This window comes from Ictidomys tridecemlineatus, chromosome 5, assembly GCF_052094955.1.
Source record: "Ictidomys tridecemlineatus isolate mIctTri1 chromosome 5, mIctTri1.hap1, whole genome shotgun sequence".
Lineage (NCBI taxonomy): Eukaryota > Metazoa > Chordata > Mammalia > Rodentia > Sciuridae > Ictidomys > Ictidomys tridecemlineatus.
Window position 1 is genome coordinate 46,184,157 of NC_135481.1, and position 13,531 is coordinate 46,197,687.

At 33.3% G+C, this 13,531-nt stretch overlaps 1 protein-coding gene across 4 annotated transcripts in view; it reads right to left on the reverse strand.

The window, feature by feature from the left end:
• Window positions 1-13,531, reverse strand: part of Slc12a6 (solute carrier family 12 member 6) — a 96,429-nt gene that overhangs the window by 40,780 nt on the left and 42,118 nt on the right. For 2 of the 4 annotated variants that reach the window (XM_013363698.4, XM_021734461.3), the window contains exon 2: window positions 6,924-6,968. The exons of the other annotated variants lie outside the window; for them this stretch is intronic. In XM_013363698.4, coding sequence (XP_013219152.1) covers window positions 6,924-6,968 — 45 coding nt within the window. The remainder of the gene's footprint in view (window positions 1-6,923; window positions 6,969-13,531) is intronic. 4 annotated transcript variants of the gene reach the window in all.

Here is a 13,531-nt window from a genome sequence, read left to right on the forward strand (position 1 = left end):
AGGAGGTTTCTCAAGCTTACTACTGAATGTTTGAACTAAATAATTATTTGGTATAAGGACAGTCTTATAAGATGTTTAAGAACATTCTTGGGGCTGGGGATGTGGCTCAAGCGGTAGCGCGCTCGCCTGGCATGCGTGCGGCCCAGGTTCGATCCTCAGCACCACATACAAATTAAGATGTTGTGTCCGCCGAAAACTAAAAAATAAATATTTTAAAAAAAATTTCTTAAAAAAAAAAAAAAAGAACATTCTTGGCCTCTACTCATATGCCAGTTGCATCTCCAAGTAGTGACAATCAAAGATGCCTCCAGGCCAAGTGTGGTGGCACATGCCTGTAATCCTAGCCTCTTAGGAGGCTGAAGCAGGAGGACCCCAAGTTAAAAGCCAGCCTCTGCAACTCAGCAAGACCCTATCTCAAAATAAAAAATAAAAGGGATAGGGATAAGTGGTTAAGCACCCCTGGATTCAATCCCTGGTACAAATCATCATCATCATCATCATCATCATCATCATCATCATCATCATCTTCATCATCTCCTCCTGGGGCTGTGGTTGTGGCTCAGTGGTAGAGTGCTTGCCTCGCATGTGTGAGGCACTGGGTTTGAGTTTTAGCACCACATATAAATAAATGGATAAAATAAAGGTCCATCAACAACTAAAAAAAAATAAAATAATAAAAAATCTCCAAACAAGACAGGCACAGTGGTATTCACCTATAATTGCAACTACTCAGGAGGATCACAAGTTGCAGGCCAGCCTGGTAGTACCTATCTCAAAACAAACAAGTATCTAAACATTTCTAAATATCCTGGGGAGGCAAAATTTCCCCTAATTGAAAATCACTACTTTAGAGCAAACCTGATTGTTTGGGACATCTGACAAGGCCTTGTACAAAGTAGGATCTCCAAAAGCCTTGGGCTGCTTCACCCCATTCCCTGAGATTGAGTAGAGAAAAGAGTCCACTTTCCTATTTAGATTAGATCATGACATTTACTGTAGCACAAAAGCATCAATCTTTGGCCAAAGTGGAAGTTTTCTTTTTCTTTTTACTAGATCTTTTCAGTTATATGCACTATTAGGGCTCCTTTTGAAAAAAAAATAATAAATGCATGGAACATAATTTACTCTAATTCAGTCCTTTTCCTTCTCCTTCCCCATTTCTCTCCTCTACTCTACTAATCTTTCTGATATTCTTTTAAATTAATGTCATGTGGATATACACAAAGGTGAGATTCACTGTGGTGTACACACACACACACACACACACACACACACACACGAAAGTTAGCTCTGATTCATTATACTGTTCTTCCCTTTTCCCATCTCTCCTCCCACCCCTTCTTAATTCCCTTCCTCCATTCCACTGATCTCTCTACTATTTTGATGGAATCCCCCATTCACAATTTTCCCCCTAATTTTGTACTAGCTTCAGCATATCAGAGAAAACATTTGACCTTTACTTTTCTGGATCTGACTTATTTCACTTAGCATGATGGTCTCCAGTTCCATTCATTTACTGGCAAATGCCATAATTTCATTCCTATTTATGGCTGCATAATACTCCATTATCAAGTGTTGATGAGGATGTTGGGGGAAAGCTACACTAATACATTGCTGCTGGCCCTACAAATTAGTACAACTGTTTTAGAAAGCAGTATGAAAATTTCTTAAAAAAACATACCCCACTCCTCAGTATATAATTCAAAAGATAAAAAAATCAACATACTATAGAGATACAGCCATATCAATGTTTATAGCAGCACAATTCAATACTGCCAAACTATCGAACCAACACAGGTGCTTATCAACAGATGGCTAAGGAAAATGTGGCATATACCTACAATTATTTTAATTTTGTTCTTATTCCTATTTTGATAATCACAATTTTAGGTCAATAAAAATTCTGTGCACTCTTAGGTTTTCTAGTTTCTGTGATGCTGCTGAGCTTTCTTTCTTTTGTTCCTTTGATAATCTGTCCCTTCTCCTTTGGCTGCTTCATAGTGTAGCCTTCTTTAGTCTTGGTCACTACTGTGACACCAGGAAACAAACCAGATGGTGTGGAACTTCCAGGACTTCTCAGTAATACATAATCCCTAACTCTGCATGAACCAAGAACCTAAATCCATATTCTAGGGCTTTTAGGATTATCTAGAATACTAAGAAGATTCCTTTGGAGGATACTGAGACTGGCCTTGGTAATGTTTTAAATTAAACACTGCATCAGATCACTGTTGTGCTTCATTTTACTATCTAAATAATGCTGATTTACTACTGTTTTATTGCATAATTCAAATGAAAACAAATAGAAGAACCATTGGTTCTACTGAAGATTTCGTATGTCTATCTCTTTTTTTCCTTTTCTTTTGATGCTTAGGAATTGAACCAGGTCCTTGCACATGCCAAGCATATACTCTATTACTGAGTTACTACACTCCATCCATTTAATTTTTTTTTTTTTGCAAACAGGAAAAAAAGTATACCAAACACTCATTTTAAAACATTATTTTGTGGTACTGTTATTTCTACAATGTTCTTTTTGCCAATGAATACACTTTATTTGGGGCCCAAGATAAATCTCCCCTAAGTCTCCTGATCTTGTCAAATGGTCTTTGCTGGCTGGAACCAAGCAGTAAGAACATCTAAAGCTTCTTTAGTGTAGATTTGGATTTGACCTAAGCATCTCCACAAACTTGAAAGGTTTTCTCAAAAAATGCAAGTTATGTTTTTGATTTTATTGTTTGTTTGGATCAGCTACCAAATAAGAGGAATATACTAGGATTAGTTGTTACACATCTTATATTTTTGTCTCTTTTTTCACCCTTGCAGCTTGCTGAAGAAATCATTTGTTCTAAAGAGTTTTTCGTTTGTTTGTTTGTATGTTTTTTAGTGGTAGTGAGTACTGAACCCAGGGGCACATCCCCAGACATTTTTATTTTTTATAAGGTCCTGGTAAGTTGCCCAGGTTGGTCTTGAACTTGGAATTTTTCCCGTTTTAGTCTTCCACAAAGCTGGGATCCCAGGCATATACAATACTGCCAATTGTCCTGGAGAGTTTCTGATGGGCTAGATTTGATGATAGCACTAATGTGATATTGGTTAATGGGTTCTGTTGAATATAGGAAATACCTGTTGTAATTACAACAGAACCTATTAGGTGGGTATAGAGGCTTAAATCACATCATATTCAGTATTTTTAAGGAAAAGAAAGGAAAACTACATCATAATGGCATCATAATGGCAACTGTGATTTTCTATCAGGAGGTATATGCCATCTGGTTGTCTTTCCTTTTGAGACATTACTAACAAATGTTATTATTATGTATTAATTTATGAGAGGTAAAAAGAGTGATATTCTATTATTCTTTCCTCACTTATTAGCTGAAAAACTATCAAATAGATATTCCCTTTAATCTGCTACTTGGTTACCCAGTGGTACAGGTAAAGACAGATCCTTCAATTCCTTTATCGACCAGTCCTCAGAATAATGAATTGGTTCACTACAATACTCTGATGGTGACCAATTCATTTTAAAAATATCATTATGAATTAATAAATGTTAATATTGGGTTTGTTTTGAATAAAAACTTTTTGTATGAGCTGTGGATATGGCTCAGTGGTACAGTGCTTGCCCAACATACACAAGGCCCTGGGTTTGATCCCTAGCACTGTGAAAAAAACTAAAAAAACTTTTTCTATATCTCCTTTAATCTGTTAATATAACAAATTATATCAATTGATTTTCAAAATTAAGTCAACCATGCACTTTCAGCAGAAACCTCAACTTGGCATTAGGAGCAATTGAAAAACAATATTGCTTGATTCAGAGTGCAAATATTTTGTTTAGGATTATACATGTATTCATAAGTAAGACTGGCTCATGCTCTTCTTAACTTTGAGTATCAAAGGTTTTGAAAGCCTCAAACTGATTCAGACACTGTTTATTTGGTTTTCTTTGCCTTGAGAAAGACTGCAGAAGACTGGAATTCTTTTTCCTTGAATGTTTGGCAAAACTTCTTGTAAAACTGCCAGGACTCACTGCTTGTTTGTTTTCTAAAGTTTTTTTGAATTGAAAAGTACACACTTACACACACAGGGAAGTTCATAAATTATAAGTATAGAGCTTGATTCATGGTTATAATAGCAGTTTCACCCTCCCATATATCTCCTCAGCCTGATCCTGAGTTTTGCAAGAGACCAGATGAGTCAGTGGGAACAACACCTGCAGTCTTTTGACAGGAAAAGCATTTAGCAGGTCTGGAAGATATAAATCCAATTCAGCAGAAAAGTCTGAAGGATTCTATTATAAATTCAAGTTAGGAGGCAAGGCAAATTTTACCTACTAGACCAACTTATTCTAAAGGAGGTTTTTAGAGAGCTGGGATTTTATACTTACTTACTTACTTACTTACTGTGGTGCTGGGGATCAAACCCAGGCCCTTGCACATGCTAAGCAAGTGATCTACCAATGAGCTACACCCTAAGCCCAGAGATCAGGGAGGTTTACATTCAAGCTACCAATGCCTTTTCTGAGAAACAATACAATTTTTTAAAAATAGGAAAAAATAATCTTTCATTATTTTGATCAGTTTAGTAATGGTGGAGCTGCATCAACTCCATTTCATTTGTAAAAATCTGACCCACCTCTACTTCCTCCTGTCAGGTAATAAATAGCTAACTTCTCTGCCTACCAGGTATGTATCAGGAACAGAAGCCATTTAATAGTTTAGATGTGCTTTGCACGGTCTGGCAAAAATTAATGAAATCTTAACCATTCTTGATTTAACTGTGAAATTTTTACATAGAGAAAAACTAATTTTGATCAGCATAACTATCCATTATAAAAATAAAAAAGGGCCAAGATTTTAGCTCAGTGTAGAGTGCAGGCCTAGCATGTGCAGGGCCCTGAGTCTGGTTCCCAGCACTACAAAACAAAAACAAAAATTAAATAGTGATATCTCCAATACCCCAAGGCTAGGACTCTAGTGATCAGATTTCCATGTTCATGTCAAAACATTTACTTAATACATATATTCTGGGTGCCTACAGTGTTAAATGCAGTTCTAGCACATATACTCACTCAAAGGAATGAGAGTTAAGATTTCATTACCTCTTCTCAATAACTCAAGGTCCATTAACATAAAAAGAGCAAAAAGGAGTATCTGATTTCTTTAACCAACACTCTGAAATCTCCATAAGCAAACAAGACAAATCAAGTACTTTCCCTACTTTGGACTTTCTGGTAACATATTTTCCACAGCTGCACTGCAAATATTCAATCAGCTAAAAGTTTAGCAATATATGAATCAAAAAACTCACACACAAGTATACAAACAACTGTTAATATATTAAAAATACTCAACCTCACTCATAATTAAAGTACAAATATAAACTAGAAATGTCATCTTCACCTATTAGTAAAAATAAAAACTTAAGACTGGTAACATCAACTTTTGATAATAGACAGCCAAACATTCCTTCATACATCTTATTGGTGGAAGCTTATGATGACTTGTCTTTTTGAAGATGTACTTACCTTTGCTTAAGTAATTGTACTGTTAGAAATTTATCCTAAAAATATTCTGGCAATGAGATTACAAGGATATAAGCACAGTATCCTTATTGCAACATAATTTATAACATAACACACCTAGAAATGACCTAAACATTCATGAAGAATGAATTGGCTGAGTAAAATTACAGAAAAGGAGGACAAAAGTATACTATCCCACTGTAAACAAAGGAATGAGGTAGATCTTTATGTAGTGATATGAGATGCCTAAGATAAACTATTAAGTGAAAAACAGTCTATATGATAGAACAGAATAATCTGTAATAATATAACCAAATTGATATAAAAAGGAAAAAAGATACAATACAAAATTTATAATAATTTCTAGAATTCCAAAGAAACTGTCAACACTAAGTACTTTGGAGAAATGGAGGTGAGGTAGTAGGAAGAAGAGATACTTCAAAAGATCTTTGCTTTCTTTATACCTTTGTATTGTCTGGATTCCTCAACTAGAATATGTCTTGTGTCTTTATTTATTTACTTATTTTTTAAGTTGTCAAAGGACTTGATTTTATTTATTTATATGTAGTGCTGAGAATCAAACCCAGTGCCTCACGACATGCTAGGTGAGCACTCTACCACTGAGCCACAATCCCAGCTCGTGGTTTTTTTTTTTTTTTAAGTATTTTTTTTTTAGTTGTAGATGGATATAATACTTTTATTTATTTTTATATGGTGCTGAGGATTAACCCAGTGCCTCACCCATGCTAGGGTAACACTATGCCACTGAGCCACAATCCCAGCCCTTGTTGTTATATTTTAAAAATATATCAGTTTTGAGATTTTGTGAAATTCTTGTCAAATTATAAGTTTCCTGCTATTTATTTCTTTTTAAATTAACTTTCCTACTCTTTAAATATGCAATATCCAAAAGAAATCCCTGCACTTCCTTAACTTGTTTCACAGATAACTGAAACAGTAATTTTTATGGATTAGTTAAGACCATGCTATTTATGAAGTACTTTCAGTAATAAAAATAAAGTTGTCAAAAGACCAAGAAAAATAACAAAAATGGGTAAAGTAGCTGTGAAGTCCAAGATATTATAAAATATTATATTTTCTTTTCAAAATTTCTTGGAAAAAAAAGAAGTTGTAAGCTTAGAGTACTTTTTCACCATATAGCATAAAATTACTCTTTAATATAATTAAATTGACTTTAGTAATCAATTACAGAAGTCATTTCCTAAAGCCTACCAAGTTGGAAAGAGACACAGCAGGGAAAAAAAACTAAAGAATGAAAAGCAGAAAAGGAGTCGACCAAAAATAGAATTAGAGAAGGGAGTAAGTAATGTCTGTTAGTACAAATGGGTAAAAAGGTGACTTTAGAGAGTCAATTCCCATAGTAATACTATACCTAACAGCTGGCTGTGTTCCCCTGTGATGGAGTTCTGATTCGGGTCTGAAAAACAAACAATTGAAAAGAAAAGAAAAAAATGAATGATCAAAACAAATAAGTTTTTTAAAATTCAGCAACAAAAGTCAACCCAGGAAACAAAAATTAAAAAAAAAAACAACTTAAACATTAATGAAAGGATAATAAAAAAAAGAATGAGGTATTATAAAAAATGATCACGGGGCTGGGGATATAGCTCAGTTGGTAGAGTGCTTGCCTAACATTCACAAGGATCTATGTTCAATCTCAAGCACCACTAAGAAAAATAAAATAAATAAATAAAAATTAAAAAAAAAAAGATCACATTGCTCAAAAAGTTAAATACTGAATTACTAAATGACCTAGTAATTCCACTTCTAAGTATACATGCCCCCCCCCAAAAAAAGTGAAAACAAGGACTCAGATATTATATGACAAAGTTTATAGAAGCATTCTTTCCAAGTCAAAAGGCAGAAACAACCCAAGTGTCCTCTAACAAATGAATGAATAAACAAAATGTGGCATAAACACAGACTGGAATGTTATTCAGCTATAAAAAAGAACAGAATTCTGATATAATCTAACACATTGATAAAACTTGAAAACACTCTCTAAGGGAAATAAGCCAGACACAAAAAGACAAATATTGCTTGATTTAATTTACATGAAAAGAAAGTTTAGTGTTTAATAGAAGTTGGGTAGAATGTACTAAGGAGTGTTATTGCTTAATGAGTAAAGCTGCTGTTTGGGATGATGATAATTTAGGAAATAGTGAGCAGTAATGGCTGCACACCACTACAGATGTAATTAATGCCACTAAATTGTATACTTAAAAGTGGTCAAAATAGTAAATTTTGCGTTAATTTTACCACAATAAAAAATAAATTCAAAAAATTATCACACAAACACTACCCTGCAAATTTCCACAAAGTATCCACAAAGTAGGATGATTCAGGGCCTATGACATGAGATACATTTTCTCTTTAATGACAAAAGAATATATTATGAAAACAGCTTAAAGTCAAGGCATAAATAAAGCACTCATTACTGCTAGAAGGGATGTTCTGATTTTAAACTGGCTTTTAAAAATATTCATTTCAGTAATCTGAAATAAAGCCAGTGGCAATAAACTGAGTTCCTAATGCAAGAGCTATTGATAATCACCATTTAACAACCAACCACTTGCTTATTTTAAAGACTTGAAAAGTATTAAGGGCTAAATATGGAAGAGACCCTGAGCTCCACCTTCCTCAAAGATTAAATCTCTTGAAACATTGAGGATTACATCTGGCTTCCCTGAATGTGTCTTAGGGAATACAAATAATTTTAGATTGAAGGGGTCTATGAACAATAGGGAAAAATTACATCTTCACTAACTTCTAATTGTTTAATATTTTCCGAAATTATGATGTAGACAATGAACTACATAAAAGTACCTATGATTTCATCAACAATAAATATCAGATATTTTTGTATCATATTATTGCTGTCTTAGAAAAAATTCAAATACTATTTTCCATGGTCCATGTATGTATTTTATACATAATTTAATTAAATCTAATGCTTTAAAATATGCATCCCAAGGCTGGGTATATATAGCTCAGTGACATAGCATTTGCCTAACATGAGTGAGGCGCTGGGCTTGAGCCCCAGCACTGCAAAGTATTACTTAATTAAAATATGCATTCCAGACAAAAAGAAATAATCGGAATAGTTTAAAAGTTCTGTTTTCTGATGTCTGCTGTAGTATACCTTACTACATCATCAAAAAAAAAAAAAAAAAGACACCAGATTTCTAAAACTAAAGTTTTCTTGCTGTTGAACATTTTAAAATATAATCTCAGAAGATTTTCTTCCTTAATTTGGTTTTGAAAAAGAGAAATTCCAAATTTTCTACTATAGGATGCTTCCCCCAAAACACCAGCAAACTAATTTCCAGCTTTTATTTTAAACTTGTCCTATAGTTCAGTTAAAAAAAAAAGTTATTGGTTGTTTTTGCACATAAGACTAAATAGGAATAACAATTCTACAGTAAGCTGATATATTAGATTCTCCCCCTTCCCATCCTTTGGTAGGGGGAAAAACTATGCAAGTGTATTGGTGGTATACAAAGAAAGGCAGAAGAAAAAAAAAAAGAATTTTAGAAATGGAAGAACTTTGGTCGTCACCTAGATCTAGTAGTAGATTTAGAGGAAAAAGCTGGAGTGGAGTATCATATCATCTATTTTTCCTCTTAAAATTCTACCAACACCCCTTTCTCACGATTTTGATTCCCAGCTATCAGTTAATGGGAATGTCTTGTATCTCTTACATGTGATGGGTCAGAAAATGTTGAAAACTTTTTCTCTTAGTATTTTTGATAAAATTAATGCTTGGGTTAATGGTCAGACACATTCACAGTACTGCTAAAAGAGAAAGGTTAGATATATTGTCCTCTCTTTTTCCTTTGGCACTGCTGTAGACTGAACCTAGGGCCACATATATGATAGGAAGGTGCTCTACCAATAAGCTACACCCTTGCCCAAAATATGTGTTATGTTCATGCTCCTCAACACTCTATATTTATAATTTTTTTGTTCTTTTTTATTGTTGGTTGTTCAAAACATTACATAGTTCTTGATATACATATTTCACACTTTGATTCAAGTGGGTTATGAACTCCCATTTTTACCCCGCATACAGATAATTTTTTTGTTCTTAAACCAAGGACAGCAGCTTAAAACAAGTTATATGGAATTCATGGAATATATTATGGGAATAGATAGCTCAGGCAAAGTAGAATGATTTTAGGGAGGAAAATAAAAATGACTTTATTAGAAAGAATTAGCTCCTTCTTTAATATATATATATATATGTGCATGTTTTCTGAGTTATGCATGCATGATGCATGTGCATTCTTTAGTCAAGCCAGGACTCTTCCTTTGAATAACTTCTTCTAAGTAGAAACAATCTTTTATGTGATTCCCTACAAATTCAACTTAGCGTTTTGTTTTTCGTTATTATAATTAAAGGCTTTCTAGGCAATCTTTGTTACTTACTGGGTAATTTTTTTATTCTAATTTGTTATATATGACAGCAGAATGCATTACAATTCATATTACACATATAGAGCACAATTTTTCATATCTCTGTTTGTATACAAAGTATATTAGCATCATTTGTGCCTTCATACATATACTTAGGGTAATGAAGTCCATCTCATTCCACCATCACTTGAAAACTAGTCTCTAAGAATCCAAAAATCATTCAATATCTTTTTTTTTTTAAGTGAAAATGGCAAATCTGGGAGTGAACAAGTTTATGAACCCACTAGAATGAAACTAGACATGACTTAAAAATCACAGTTGGGGCTATTGTGAATGGGGTTGTTTTCCTAATTTCTCTTTCAGCTTCACTGCTTGGAGTATAGGAATGCAACTGATTTATGGGTGTTGATTCTGTATCATGCTACTTTGCTGAATTCATTTTTTAATTCTAGAATTTTTCTGGTAGAACTTTTTGGTTCTTCTCAATATAGAATCATGTTGTCAAGCAAACAGATAATTTGAGCTCTTCTTTTTCTATTTGTATCCCTTTAATTTCTTTCTTATGCCTAATTGCTCTGGCTAATTTCAAGGACCATGTTGAATATAAATGGTGAAAACAGGCATAATTGTCTTATTCCTGGTTTTGGAGGGAATGCTTTGTTTTTGTCCATTTAGAATGATATTGGCCTTGGGTTTGTAAATGAGTATCATCCACAATCATTTTTTGTATCTATTCTCCAATGTGCTTTTTACAATAGAATTTTACAATGTTTAGGTATATTCTTTTTATCCCTAGTTTTTTCAGTGTTCTACACATGAATGGATGATGTATTTTGTCAAATGCTTTTTCTGCATCAATTGAGAAAATTATGTGGTTCTTGTCTATTGATGTGATGAATTACATTTATTGATTTCCTTATGTTGAACCAACTTTGCATCCCTAAGATGAAATCCACTGGATCATGGTTCACTGTCTTTCTATTGTCCTATATCTGAACTCTCCCATTTAGTATTTTTCCTGCCTGTCACTGGTAAGGAGACACACAAGTTTGCTTAAGACTGGGAACTGTCCTAAATATTATTCAAAATTACATTTATTTTAACCAAATTATTTCCTGTAATAGGAGTCATGTGCTGATAATATACTTTTACCCTTTGATGACCTTCCCAAACTAAGCTACATCTAGGCTATAATATAACCAGGTTATAATCAGAAGCCCAAGATACTCTACAAATCAAAATGGTAGTTCCAATAATAATAAAAAAACCCAGAGAAACAAAACATATACCTTTTATTAACATCAAATAGATGCAATCAGAAAAATGAACTGAAAATATTTTCTATAACAGTAAGAATTTACAGTAGTAGTTTTATAAACAGGCATGTGCTTAATTAATACATTTATCCTAGGTAAATGGTAAGGAATGAAGATTTAATTTAGTTTCTTATCAAGCACCTTGGAGAAGAGAGAGATTAAAAAAATGACTGTGGGTGATACTCATTTACAAAACTACCTTTGTGAAGTTTTTCTGAAGGACTTTAATATTTTTCTTAGATTGCCCATAGAAACAGCTTTTTCAAAAATTCCTTTGAGAATCTCTTCACCTACCATTTATAGTGGAGAATTTGAAGTAAATTAAATGTTAGCCTATGTCTTGCAGCTCAAATTCAGCACAAAAGTCTTGATTAAACCCATTAATTTCATTTAAATAACAATGTCAATTAAGAACATACCAAGGCTATAAACATCAGTACATTTACAATATTATCCTATTGACTATATTATCTATACATACAAGTCATTTCAAGATATCAGACACCTAAAATAACTAGCCTTAATGTAACATACTTATAATTTTCCAGACTCCACCTTTTTAAAAAACTAAAGCATCATTATCCTAAGAAATCATTTGACTCAATTAAGCAAAGATGATTAAAGATGAAACCCAAAACAACTGACATTATTATTCAATTTACTAGATTCTGCCACTCTATACAGGAAGGTTTTCTAAGTGGGGACAAAAATTGAAATAAGGTAAAGTCTAAAAAACAAACAAACAAACAAACCCTATATTCTTTACATAACAGATTCTGAACTTACTGCAATGAAACTAAATAGATCCAGAAACACTTACATAATATTATTTTAATGGGGTTGAAGGAATGGGGTTGTTTTCCTAATTTCTCTTAGTACTCACTCAGTACTATTTTAAATAAATAAAAACAGAAAAATAGTAATTTTAGGTAAAGTAATTAAGTGATAAGATGGAAATGTAAACCAATGAATAAAAAATTAATAAATCATTAGTTTTTATGTTTTTAGATTACCCCATAGAGTCAAAAGATCCTTACCTGAAATTTTAATATACGAGAAATATAGTTTTAAAAAGATATACAGAGGACTCAGGATGTAGCTCAGTTGCAGAGTGTTTACCTAACAAGTGCAAGGCCCTAGGTTGAATCCCCAGCACTGCAGTTTAAAACAAACAAACAAACAACAAAAACAAAACAAACAAAAACTACTTTACTACTTATGCCAAAAATAGATCATTTAGCTGATATTTATATTGTGGTCCATACTATCTGCCACATCAATGACTTTATGTGTAGACACCTAACCACAGATAGAATAAACTGCTATAGGAGCACAGAACCATGAACTATACTTTATATATAGTACACAATTACTTAGCACATAAGTGCATATTCCTTAGTATACCAATAGGGATTTAGTGAGAAATGGGGTAGATATGTTAAGTGTTATGGTTTAGATATTAGTGTTCCCCCCAAAAGCTCATGTGTGAGACAACACAAGAACCTTCAGTGGTGAAATGAATGGATTATGAGAAAGCCTTAACTTGAACAGTGAATTAATCCCCTTGTAGGGATTAACTTAGTGGTAACTGTAGACTGGTAGGGTATTGCTGGAAGAGGTGGGTCTCTAGAGGTTTGTCTTTGGAGTATATATGTAGTGAGCTTAGTGTCTCTGCTTTCTATCATCATGTGAGCTACTTCCCTCTGCCACACCCTTCTAACATGATGTTGTGTCTCACCTTGAGCCCCAAGGAATGGTACCGCTGTCTAAGGACTGAGACCTCTGAAACTGTGAGCCTCTGAATAAACTTTTCCTCCTTAAAATTGTTCTTATAATATCTTTTAGTCACAGTAGTGAAAAAGCTGACTAAAACAATAAGTAAACTTGGCAAATCAATTTAACAGTTAAGTAGGCTTCTGTAACTTAATTTCTCATACCCTTCAATATGCTAATGGCTGCCTAATTAATTCCCCCAAAGAACATAACATTAAGCACTCCTAAATGTATATCAGAAAAGATAACTCATTTTGCATCAAATACCTTGTATAGCTAGTCTTATATGATATACATTTTGGGAAATGTCAAACTAATTAATATCAAGATACTAGGGTTAAAGGATAACTCCCTAGATCCTCATTCCCATTTCATCACTCACTCACTCAGTACTATTTCCATTAGACCAGTATTTTCTAAATTTGCCTAGTCAAAACAATTATAAAGTATTAGTTATACTACAAATTCCTGGATC